Source organism: Centrocercus urophasianus, unplaced genomic scaffold, assembly GCF_019232065.1.
Source record: "Centrocercus urophasianus isolate 14NV4802_14NV808 unplaced genomic scaffold, USGS_Curo_1.0 seq_16, whole genome shotgun sequence".
Lineage (NCBI taxonomy): Eukaryota > Metazoa > Chordata > Aves > Galliformes > Phasianidae > Centrocercus > Centrocercus urophasianus.
Genome location: NW_024884711.1, coordinates 32,519,527 through 32,532,105, shown reverse-complemented (window position 1 = coordinate 32,532,105; position 12,579 = coordinate 32,519,527). Strand labels below are relative to the sequence as shown.

The 12,579-nt window shown below is 35.3% G+C and overlaps 1 protein-coding gene across 1 annotated transcript in view; it reads left to right on the top strand.

The window, feature by feature from the left end:
• The window catches only part of ODAD2 (outer dynein arm docking complex subunit 2), a 74,250-nt gene that overhangs the window by 43,783 nt on the left and 17,888 nt on the right, over positions 1-12,579 (top strand). The window contains exons 18-19 of the mRNA XM_042817427.1: positions 8,945-9,133; positions 9,705-9,926. Of these exons, the coding sequence (XP_042673361.1) occupies positions 8,945-9,133; positions 9,705-9,926 (411 nt within the window). The remainder of the gene's footprint in view (positions 1-8,944; positions 9,134-9,704; positions 9,927-12,579) is intronic.

Genomic DNA, 12,579 nt, shown 5'->3' with positions numbered 1-12,579 from the left:
GTGAAAACCAGAAGCCTGGCAGGCTATTCACCAGCCGTCTGGCTGACAAGAGAAAGATGAAGAGGCACGTTGGTAATTTAGCCTGCCTTTATGCCTGGTTTCTGTCAAAACTTTTCAAGAAGTCGTGTTCTTATGGTAGGTTTTGGTTCCATTCCATTAGCGTTTTCTGATGGAATACTATTCCACTGGAAAATATTCAACCAGCCTTCCTTGTAGCTTAGTTTATAATAGATACATATACTAGTCAACAGCTTGTCATGTAGCTTCTGTACTTTTAAATTAGACTTGCTAATCAGATTTAAAAATCTATAAAAAGCTTAAAGCTCATATTCCTCTCAGTCTTTTTTTAATCTCTTTTCTGCTTATCCTTGTCCATCTCACGTTTTACCCCCTCACTTACCACATGGGACTGCTGTAGATTTTAAGGCAAAAAAAGAGCATGGAGATCACTGTGTCTCATTTGCTGCATAATACAAACCAGACCATTTCAAGCAATCATTTTATCTAGTCCAGAAGCTTTTGACTGAATTATATATTATGCCTCATGTTGCTCACTCAGATTCTTAGTGGTCTGTAATTGTAATTGGTAAAATATGATATGATTGCCTTCTCAAATACCACTCTAATTTATGGAACCATGCCATGAGTTGCAACGACACAAACAGTAATTGTTATAACAATTCATTTGTTTGTGTGGTCAGTGCATTGATTGTTTTGCTAAACTATCCTTGGAACATTCTAATATTACTGTCTTGTAACACTACAGTATTAACCCACATTATCACCAGTATTTCATAAGTATGTTATAATTATATGAAGAAGTTTACTTAGACACTTAGACTCAATGTTTTGAGCACTTACTTGGATTCAGTTCAACTCAAATCCAATGGACACAATGTTTAGTTTTTTCAATTATTCAATGTCATCAGTTTCTCATGCTTCCATTATTATAACACTTTTCAAAATAATCTAAAGCAAATCATGATGTTTTTGCCACTGTGGCCTCAAAGGACTCTGATATTAGTAGTTTAACTTCTTCTATGAAAAGAAAAATAGGATTTGGCATTTACATGAGACTGAGAGTTGTGAGGAGTGAAGGGGAGGAGGAGAGGAAGAGTAGAAGTAGTCTGCTAGGCTGAAAAGTAAGGAATAGACAAAAGGACTTTATAAATTTTGTGAGAGACTACGAAAATCCTTTCCCCACTAACTTTTAGAGAATAAGCATTGCATGCTTTATTGGCCAGTATACTTGGCTAATAGACTTTACCTTTGTTTCTTTAAACTATCAATAGCGATATACCCACCAAATATTTAGGTGTGAAATGATCCTATCCTTGGAGAACCAGAAATAGATGATTCTGCTCTTCCAAGCTACTTTTAATCCTATTCTGGAGCAACATTGATACTACTAATTGTGTAAGCCTTCTCTTCACTAAGCCTTCTCTGACATCAGCTGCTTCCGAGATGTAAAGAGGACAGAAAAATATATTTTGACAGTCTGCTGTTACTTTCTCACAAGATTGCATTCTAGAGAGGAGTTGTGAGATGTAGTAAAATGGTCTCATCTTGCAAGAGATTTTTCTTTGTTCTACTACAGTGGAAGCATGAAGCTCTACAGACTGGAATAAAATTAATATTTAAATATAAAATCATTTGAATTAATATTACTGTTATGTTTAATTTGAAAGATGAATAGAAATATTCATACGTAAGTTGTATTTCCTTTTTCCACTGAACAGTTGTAATATAGAAATTTATCTATTGCATTCCTTTATTTTTAATCTTAAGTTGATTTTGCGTTATGGTAAGTAGTTCAGTTGGCAACAGGGGATAGAAATGGACTGCTTCCTTCAGTAAAGTGAAGGTAGACCAAAGATGATTCTAGATAATTAAAGTTTATTTACACAGTCATACCATCACTTTTTTGGGCAAAAGCATTTCAATTTGACAAATCAGTTGTGACACCTTAAGCTTTTTATGATGTTCTAAGAGTGAAATGCTACTTGTTTTTAATGGAGAAACATTTAACTTTCAAGTGGAGTATTTTTAAAGATAAACACAATGAATTTTTTAATACAGTTTAGCTTTAAATCTTTCAAATAGAGAAAGCAGTATTCATTTTGGGAGAAATAAGAACGGAATCAAATTACAAAAGTATTCAGTAGTGCCTGTTTAAGTACTGTATGTCTCAACTGAGGCTGATCAACTTTATTTATTTAATGAAGTAACTACAAAACAAAACAAAACACGCATAATATGATAACAAGAGAAGTTAAAAATCCCAAGCGTTCTTCTTGCATAAGTATTGCAAAGATCAAATGATTTTTCCAAATCTTTTTTGCAAATATTGTAGTGCTTTCTGCTCTCAATTAAAAAAAAAAATTAAGAAAAATTGTCTATCTCACAGTATGTCTGCTCTTGGCAGAAGCCAAAGTAAAAGTATCTGAATAGAGACAGTTAATTTTCTTAATAGGGAAAGTTAACTTAATTTTGATAGTGATCATGCTGAAAGTATGTGATTAAAGAGTATGAGGATGAACCTTTTACTAGCATGGCAGGTAACTTGCTGTCCTCAGTATCTATGCCAGCTATTCCTTATTTTTTTTTTAACTTCTTGAAATTGCAAACTCCTCTCTTTGAATCCACCATTGAAATAATATTTATCCTACTTTCTGAGAACAAAAATGTTGCTGCCCAGTAGTTAGAAGAAGGATGTGGTCTTGTGAAGTAATGAAAAATTCTGTTATCTCCTCCTATCTTTTCCAACCACTTAAAAACTAGTATAACAAACCAAATTTTTTTTGTATCAGTTACATTAGATTAAATTTTGCATTGAAACTTGGATGATCTTAAATGAAGATATTTCCTGCTGGTACAGTACAATGTTTTTGCCTATGTTTTTTTATATTTTTATTGTTTCTTTAAATGTCTTTCTTAAATGTCATTATCTGATATTAAGCTAGTTGTACAGCCCAGACTTTGAAACAATGCCATGTACATTTGTGCAGTGAGTTTTAAGGACTACAGGTAAATACGAAAGCTTAATACACACAAATATCTGGAAATGACTATCTCTTTGAGTTAAAGCTCATATCAAAGCTGTTCTTTGATTATTTTTAAAGGTGGAAATTAAAGGTTGCTATTTTTTTAACCTGAACCCAAAAGAACAAAAAAATTTCCAAAAACATTTTATATCTGATTTTTCTTCTCTTATGTTACAAAAATAAATGCAGATGAAAATGCCTGAGGTAACTATTGGATTTGGAAACAAAAATCATGGAATTTGTTTAGACTTTTTAGTGTGAATAGTTACCTGACCATTAATGAAATTATACTCGAACACAAATTCAAAAGAATTGAGTCCAGACCCCTGCAATCACAAGCACAGCTTTGTATAATTTCTTCACATGACAATGTCTTTAAAGTATGGAAACTATATATTATACATAGACATTGCAGTAGAAGAAAAGAAAGTGGAAATTTACTGTACAAAGTGGAACTATGGTTTTGCTAAATTATATCAAAATCATCGTTTAAACTTCTTTGAAAGAAGAAAATTTTTGTAAATAGCAATGGATTTTAAAGCTTTCATTTTATTCCGTCTTTCTGCTCATTGTTCTTCAAATTTCTTGCTTTCTTGCTTTTCTCTTTGTCTTGTACAGACCACCAGACTACACCCACAATCACATTTGGGAAACTTTCCTGACATGTGGTTTCTGCAGTTTCCCTCTGCTTTTCATCACTGGTAGAAAGTTCTGTCCCTGCATTTAGCTGGTTTCACAGACAATTATTGAAACTCCCTTCTTTTACCTACTTTACTTCTGGATTGTTTATATATTATTCCATTCGTTCAATACGTCTGTACTCTTTTACAAAATGTGGAAAATACAATCTTGTCAGAAGAGAAGTTTAACAAGTAGGTTTCTAATCATCTGGAAAGAAAATATATACAGGTAGGAACATACAAGATCTACTTGCTAGTTGATCACAGTGGGAGATAGTTTATCTTCTGTCTTCTTGAAACTTTTTCAAAGAACACAAATAATACAGGGATACTGGAACCATGGAGAAAAGCCATATCATATGCTTTTATAGCTGGGCCCTGTACAAATCCTAGATAATTACTGTAGGGTTTATTTGTTGAACAGAAGCCTTTCTCGTTTGTTGAGTCAATGTTTAGACACAAGGTCATGCACATCTATGTAGTAAGTTTCAAAGAATTTAAGTAAATATAAAATACATTTTATTTTCCAGTATCTAATCACTTGGCTGTTCAGATCTCTGATACACGCAGTAAGAAATTTCTTTATAGATTTTTTTTCACATTTTCTCTAGCTTTTGATCAAGTTTTAAAATATCAAGTAAGATATAAACATTCTTATCTAGAAATATCACTTTTAGTCAAGTGATTGCAGACATAATATAAACCAGCGATGATACAGACACCTCTATCCTACATATCCATGGGAAACATGCTGTAAGCCCACCTCCCTTTACATTCAGCTCATGTGGCAATAGGATTGGCAGAATGCGGTTCTTTCTTCTGTGTTTCAGCTGCTTCTTTGAGTCACAAATATATGTTGTCCTTATTTTGCTTGAATATCTAAGTCCTCTTTTAATATCTGTTAGAAACTCTGTTATTTATTCATTCAGTTAATTTTGGGACTTAAGCCTAAAGTTTGCTCTTGGATATTATCCTTCCTCCACATTTTGTGGCTTCTGGTTTTGACCGTCAAACTGTATGGATTTAACCTTTCCAGCCTCAAGAACTGCCTTGCCTGTGGTGGAAAATGTGCTCCTGATGGGCCTTCCCACTGCTTTTGCTTTTTGTTCAAAGGAAGAATTACAGGAGAGAGTTCTGTTTGGTGTATAAACCCAGAATTAGAAAAGTAGGAATTTTTATTTACTAAATCCATGAGCAATTTGATTGATTTGCTCAGCAAAACTAGCACAATACAGTTGGAGCCCTTCTCTGCTCATAAATTAGCCCAGAAAAAGAAATAAATATAATCTAAACCATTCTTAGTGTTAAGGTCTCTCCCTGGCCCTAGGAAAGTTTGTACGGTCTGTGTTTGTGTTTTCATGAAATCTGAAGACTTGTCACTCCAGAAAGGTTTCAGGAGAGATTGTGGTTGTTTTCTTCAAAGTTTTCCTATTGACCTTGTAAGGAAAATGCATGAATTAAATTCCACTTGCAGACCTTTCTTTTCACATTTTCCATCACTGATGTGCACAGACTAAAATTTCTTCTGCAAATTTACTTCTGACCATTTAACTGGATACTTCTACTCTCCTTTGAGTGTAATAAGAGTTTGACTCCAGCCCTTCTGATGCCCCTGTGTACAGTAAGATGTCACCGAGAATTTTTCAAAAGAACATGTACTTAGTGCTCTTGGATTCTGCCTTTCCCCAGCAGACACAGAATAGTTACAAATCTTTCTTAGAATTAATATTAATGTTAGCATTCTTAAAGAGAATTCATTTACACCAGTCTTTGAATCCATGTGTCTTTACTACCTTATTTTTGTCTTATACTGCAAATGTATTATTGTCATTCAACTGATGATTGCAAGTAGTATTCTTATTTAGAGGTTTACAAATCTCTAGCCTATGCTAAGAAGTCCAGTAATGTATAGAAGAATGGTTTTGAAGGTCCCCTTGGGAGAAAGGGACTCTAGCTCTGCCAAAGGCAAGGTTTTGTGCTCAGTTGAACAGCACTGTTGAGATCCATTGGAGTGCTCCAGCTTTACTTAACTTAGCTTCTCAAAGTGCATATTATTTGTTGTCTCTCAGCCCTCTCAAACTAGACTCCAGGGTTCTTCAGGAATAGAGTGCTCTGGCCATCACTGCCTTGCAGCACCAAGCACTTCAGATTGCTTGAATGCAAATTGGAGATTCAAGTATATGCCATAATTTATGTATTTCAGGACTGGGACTTCTCAGATACTGAGAAACTGAAGTGTTTTATCTCAGAGCTCAAGATTAGTGCTTAAGTAAGCATCAGGTGTATTTTTGATCTATTAGTTGGAAAGGCTTCTGCCTGGAAATGTGCCATAGCAATTTTAATCTCAGAATATTTCAAGCATCTCTATCCAGACTAACAGAATACAGACTAACAGAATCAAATGCCACCTGCTTACGTACTTATTGGATGTCCTCTGAGGCTTTAACAGCCTTCTCTTCCAATAATATATCTCTATAAACAGCAAAAGGGAATCCACTACATCCACCTGTCTAAACAATATCAACAGAATTCTCAAAGATAATCCTCTCTAGTTATATCTGATAGTTGTCTTCAACTAGATCCATGGTTTCTACTTGTTCATAAAAACAGTGTCCTTGTTATTAATCCATTCATGAAGGATCGCATTTGGGTACTAATGGCACACTTTTGGTAAATAGTTTTCCATAAAAATTAGATGACTGTAGAAAAAAAAACACATGAAGGTTTTCCCGCAGTAGTTTCTGACTGTTTATCTTTTTATCTTTTTCAGGATCAGCGGGTTATGTTAGGTTTTATGCTTCTACCGAAATCCTTGTTAACCAAAATTTAGTCATTTGTTAGTTTGTGTGATCACTGACCAAAGAGCTTTAAGAGAACTGCTCATTTTCCCACGCCAATACTTGAAAGGTTGAGAATTTACCAAGTCAGTGTTACAGATTATTTTAAGGAGTGATAATATCAGGTATCTGTGCTTAGTATACAGGTTCACTCATGTAAGTAAGTGAAGGGCCAGTTCAGATAACAATAGTGATTTGTTTAGCTTATACTGCAGTGCTTGGTATCCTCTGGATAAGCACTTGATGTTCCACCCACCTCTGGTAATTTTTATGCTTGCAATTAAGTTTCTGAAAATGATACTGCACTTCACAGTGTTGTGTCTCAGGCTTTTTGTAAGTAGGCATCCTGTGAATCTCTCGTAGGTCGCTAACAGAATGCTTCTTGGAATTAACTACAGATTGAATAAATAAATTTATAAAACGTTTGAAGAAGTTGATGTTTTTCTATTCTGGCTTTTTTTTTCAGGAGGAATGTGAAAAGAGATTGACTAAAGTAATACATGGTGGAACAAAGAAATAGAGAGACATTTCATTTCTGACAGTTTCATGGACTGTAATGAATCTTGTTGTACAGTATTAGTCAGTGACTGTAATTTAATTAGTTAAGAATTTGTGCTTAAACAAAACTTAGGTTTATATCCTGTGTGCATTTAAGGGTACATGAAGTACTGCATGCTGCATGCCACTTTATGAGATAACTGCCAGTTCCTCTTTGCCTGAGGCAACCAAATGAATTCCATACCTGTTAGCTCAGTCTCACAGTGACAAAACTGCTGGTTTTTCTGTTTTACGCATTAACATGCAAACATGTGCTTGCTAATTTGAGTTAACTAATAAACACAAGAATATAAGTACAGCCAATTCTGTGTTAGGTCAAAGGTTCACTGACCCAGTATTCTGTTTCTCATCCTGGCCTATTGGGAATGCCTAAAGAAAGATAGAAGATAAAGATAGAAGAATGTGGCAAACTCATAGCAGTGGCTCCCCTCCCCAGAATTCTCTCCCACCTTTGAGAGATCTATGGCCCTTGAACTTTGAAAATCAGAGGATGCTTTTATACTAAATAAACTTTAATGATTTTTTTTTCCCTGTGAATTAGTCCAGCAAATTTCAAACTTAAAAACTTTTAGCAGCTCCTATAATGCTGCTCCAAGGACTTCAACATCATAACTATGCTAACATGCCGTCAACTAATTTCATCTGATGCTTCCAGTTTTCTCTTAGAAGAAAGATTTCCTGTATGACCTTTCTATTCATCTCAAGATTCTATACACTTCTATCACATCCATTCTCATTTTTCACTTTTACAGCCTTAAATGTTGTAGTAGATTAATCATTCCTTCTAGAGAGCGGTTTCCTTCCTTTGATTATTCTTGTTGTCTTTCCCTAAATCTTTGCTAATTTTACTGTAATTTTTTAGATGGAAAAAATGGAGCACATCTGCATCCTAAATTCACAATTAAGATACACTATTAATTTATATGGAGGCATAATGATGTTCTATGTCTACTTTTCTATTTCTTATCTAGAAAGACATTTTTCTAATTTTGTATTTGTGTCTGTTACCTACATTTTATGTTGATTGTTCGGACTCTGAAGCGCACATGATTCTCTCACAGTTGCTGTCATGACTTGTGTAACCTCCTCTTGAATATGTTTAAAGTATTCCTGAAGAGCACTGAAGAAAAGAATATTACCACTCCTATGTCTTAGCTGCCAGAAAGTGTGAGAAACAGAAGACATTTAGGAGAGCCTAAACTTAAAGAGGATAAATTTAGGTTGGATGGAAGGAAAAAGCCTTTTACAGTGAGGGTGGTGAGGCACTGGAACAGGCTACCCAGAGATGTGGCTGTTCCATCCGTGGAGACACTCAAGGCCAGGCTGGACCGAGGTCTGAGCAACAGGGTCTGGATGTGTATGTCCTTGTTCATTGTAGGGGAGATGGACTAGATGACTTTCAAATGTCCATTCCAACTCTTAGGATTCTGTGATTCTAAACAAGGGTGTCCACTGTTGTTTTAGATGCCATAGAGTATATGAGGCACATCCTGGGAAATACAATATAGCAGGTATGGGAAACTTGCACACTTTTTGGAATGACAAGCTGAGATCATAAAGAACATCCCATGGTATCTAAAATGACACTAGATACCTTTACTTAGGCATTGAATTTCTGCCTATGTGGTGGTATGTAAACAGTCTACCTCTTATCTGTCAGTCAAGAAAGTTTGACTTTCCTATGTAGCCATATTTCTTGGTGAAGAAATTAGTTGCAATTTTAAAAAATTCTTCTGACCCTTTGTTGTCTCTTTGTTGTATGTAATATTTTAATATGATATAGACTCAGTATTCTAAAATAATGTTTCCTTTTATTCTTATTTAGGATGCAGGGGAAATGGTTCGGTCCTTCGTGGGTGGCTTGGAGCTTATAGTCAATTTGCTAAAATCAAAGAATAAAGAAGTTTTAGCAAGTGTCTGTGCAGCCATTACAAATATAGCTAAAGATGAAGAAAATTTAGCTGTTATAACAGATCATGGAGTTGTCCCTCTGTTGTCTAAACTAGTAAACACAGTAAGTAACAGCTAAACATATTGTATTAAGTATCTGAATTTCTTTCATTAATCTGCATTGTATCCAAATAAAAGATTGTGACAAGAGTGATAGATTTTTCAGCAGCTATAAGGAAGAGCTATAGAATTCCTCTTCTATGAGCTGTATTTTGGACATGAAAGTGCTCTGTGGCTGGTACTAAAATTGCTTTGGAAGATGAGCTCCATTTTAATAATCACTGTTGCCGACTATTGCTTCTCACAGCTGCTTTATGGAAAAAGCATGGAGAATTGAGAGAGCAATAAATCTGAAACACACAGGGAATCATAATTATAGGGCTGTGTGTTAAATTTTGATGCTACACTTATAAAATTTCCAGCCAGTCTAAAAGCATGTTTAAAACAATATAAAAATTAGCAGCACTTCTTATAAAGTGCTACTAGCTCCATGTCTCACAGTTCATTCTAATCCTTAATCGTGCTACAGTAAAATTGAGATGACTTAAAGATGTTTGAGAACGCAGTTCTGCTTTCTATGAAATTTTTTATTGTATTATATTTCTGTTAATTTATTATGTTTTTACCTTCTTCAGAACAATGACAAATTAAGACATCACTTAGCAGAGGCCATTTCTCACTGTTGCCTGTGGGGAAACAATAGAGTTACCTTTGGAGAGAACAAGGCAGTAGCTCCTCTAGTACGCTACTTGAAGTCAAATGATCCATTGGTCCATAGAGCTACAGCTCGGGCTTTGTATCAGCTTTCAGAGGATCCCAGCAACTGTATCACCATGCATGAAAATGGAGTGGTGAAGGTGAGATAGAAATTTTCTTATCTGATTTGGTAAAAGAGATTTTTCATTTGAAATAGCTTTTAAATACTGCAGAGTACCTCAAATATTCTGAGCTTTGTCCTAGAAAAGCTCGATGGCAGTGAAATAGTAAAGAGTGTTTGAGTGCTAAAATTATTACAGCTTGGTGATGTTATGACATCAACATTCATTTCTAGAGTGCTTCACTTGACTTCGACCTCAGCTGGTAGTCACATTACCTCAGCATTTTATCAGCATGCTTGATTCATGTATTTTAACAGCATGGATAGTTGGCCACTGTGGCAAAAAGACACTGTGTGTAACTGGATTTGGGGAAAATTTAACATTAAAATTAAGAAATGAAGTTTACCTGGAACCATGCAATAATGAAAAATCTTATTTTAAGAATTCAGCAGGAGAACATTTTGTAAAGGTTCCAGAAAGAATTTTTCTGTGAAAATGATTTCTGAAAGGTTTTATCTCATAACGAAGAGAGGTTCTTTACTGAATTGCATGATACCAGGACAAGAGATGATTGAAACTGATGGATTCCAGCTAGATATAAGGAAAAAACATTCCACCAGGAGGGTACACTGGAACACTTTCCTACAGTGGCTGTGGAATCTACATCCAAGAAAATCTGAAAACCTCTCTTGAAAGAAATCAGCAACCTTTTCTGGATTCAAAGCTGACCTTACTTTGAGCAGAAGGTCAGCCTTGATGAGATAACCTTCAAACCTGTGTGATTTGGTAATCAAGATCATCTGACTTCTAACGGATGGAGAATAATGATTGAACTTTGCAGAATTCCACAGTCCTTTGATAGTGGAGAAGTATACTACATCTTTTCTCTGTATTTTATTGATTCATTCCTGTGGCATATCCACTTAGGGAAAATAGCTGGTTTTTTGTGATACTAGTCTTTTCTATTTTCTATGCAGAAGCAGTCACCCGTTCTTCAGTGTACTTTGTGAAATGAGCATCTCAAAAGAAATATTGTTAGAATAACAGATTTAATCAGTCTGCTTTTAGGTAGTTAAAGAGAAGTGTAGGATAAAGTGTCTGAATTCTACTCTTTATCATTCAGAAATGGAATATTCATTCCATAAGCAGGCAATTCACTTGAATTTTAGGTCTGGTTTTCAAATGTAAGTGACTAAGAGATGCAGTGTTATTCCACATACCTCAAAGTATTTCAGAATTCTACAAAGTTTTGCTAATTCTCCTCTATAGTTCTCAGAATCTCAATTTTTAGGGGAAAACAGTCTTACTGCAAAAAAACCTGGCTCCTTAATAGATCCTTAAAATGCATCCTAATGTGATCAAGTATTAAGAGATTAATGGAGAGTATTAAGACAAAAACACTGATGACCACATTTTGCCATGAAGGACCTGGAACAGCTCTTTATACCTGCTAGGTGTCACACTACACAAAAGTCTTGGGAAGGACTTTTTTTTAAGTTGATTTGAAATACCATCTATAATATTCCAAGGCTCCACTGTCAACTGATGCCATAAGCTGTTCCATTTGGTAGACTGGAATCTTCTTGTAGCTAGGAGGTGTCCATGAACCAAACAGTTAGGCGGGAAAAGGAACACTGGTTCTTTAGTGCCTATTCTTCTTACTGGCAGTAAAAATAAAATAACCTTTGAAGGCAATAATATACGAGATGGTTTAGCTATTGCTGCCCCCCCGAAAAAAAAAATAATGGAAGTTTGGCAGTGTTTTTTCAGTCAAACCAGTTGGAAGGTTGATGCCATCCATATCGAAGAGTGTCAGCTAGCAGGCAGTCAAATGTACTAGGTAATTGCAAACTTTTAAGAGGGGTTCATAGAACCATAGAATGGCTTGGGTTGGAAAAGACCTTGAAGATCATTTAGTTCCATCTAGTGCCATGGGCAGAGTTGCACCCAGGGTTGCCCAGTCTCTCTAGTTAAGAGCTGACTGAGAGCATGCTTTTATAATTACGTACAGGTTATTGTGTCCAGAAGTTTCCATGACACATCCTATTTTTACTTCTGGAATTTTTTTCTGGATTCCTTTGATATTTTTCACCCTCTACCAGATATCTAATGTTTCAGTAATTGTGACTGGTTGGATTAATGGAGTAGCTACTGTGACTCTGACGAGCTGCAATACATTCTGAATCCTGGATGTTCCTCAACCCTTGTTCATGTGCTATGTTCAAGTGCACAGAAAGTCTGATGTTTCAGGGAAACATTTACTCTGCATGAATAACACATCCCCTGAATGCTTGAGCAGTTCATCAGAGACCTTTGCAACGCATGAGATTTCTGACCATTCTCTACACAATGTATACACACAAAGTTCTATCTAGGAAACCAGGAATAAAAATATATAGAGGCAGATTCTCATATTTCGTATTTTACTACTGCAAAAAATAATTGCTAATCACTTGTTTCAAAACAACAGGTATATGTGCACAGTTGTGAAAGAAGAACAGTTTCAAGTTCTCAAATATTTGTAGCTGCACCCAATATACAGTCAGTTTTTCATGCGAGTCTGAGTGGCAAGAAGTTATGGAAATACTGGTGTATGTGAAGACAAAAGGACGATTTTGGAGGAAGTTTAGAAAGGCAACGAAGGAAGTTTTTTCTTTTATGTTCATTTCCACATTCTATTCTTCTGACTAGG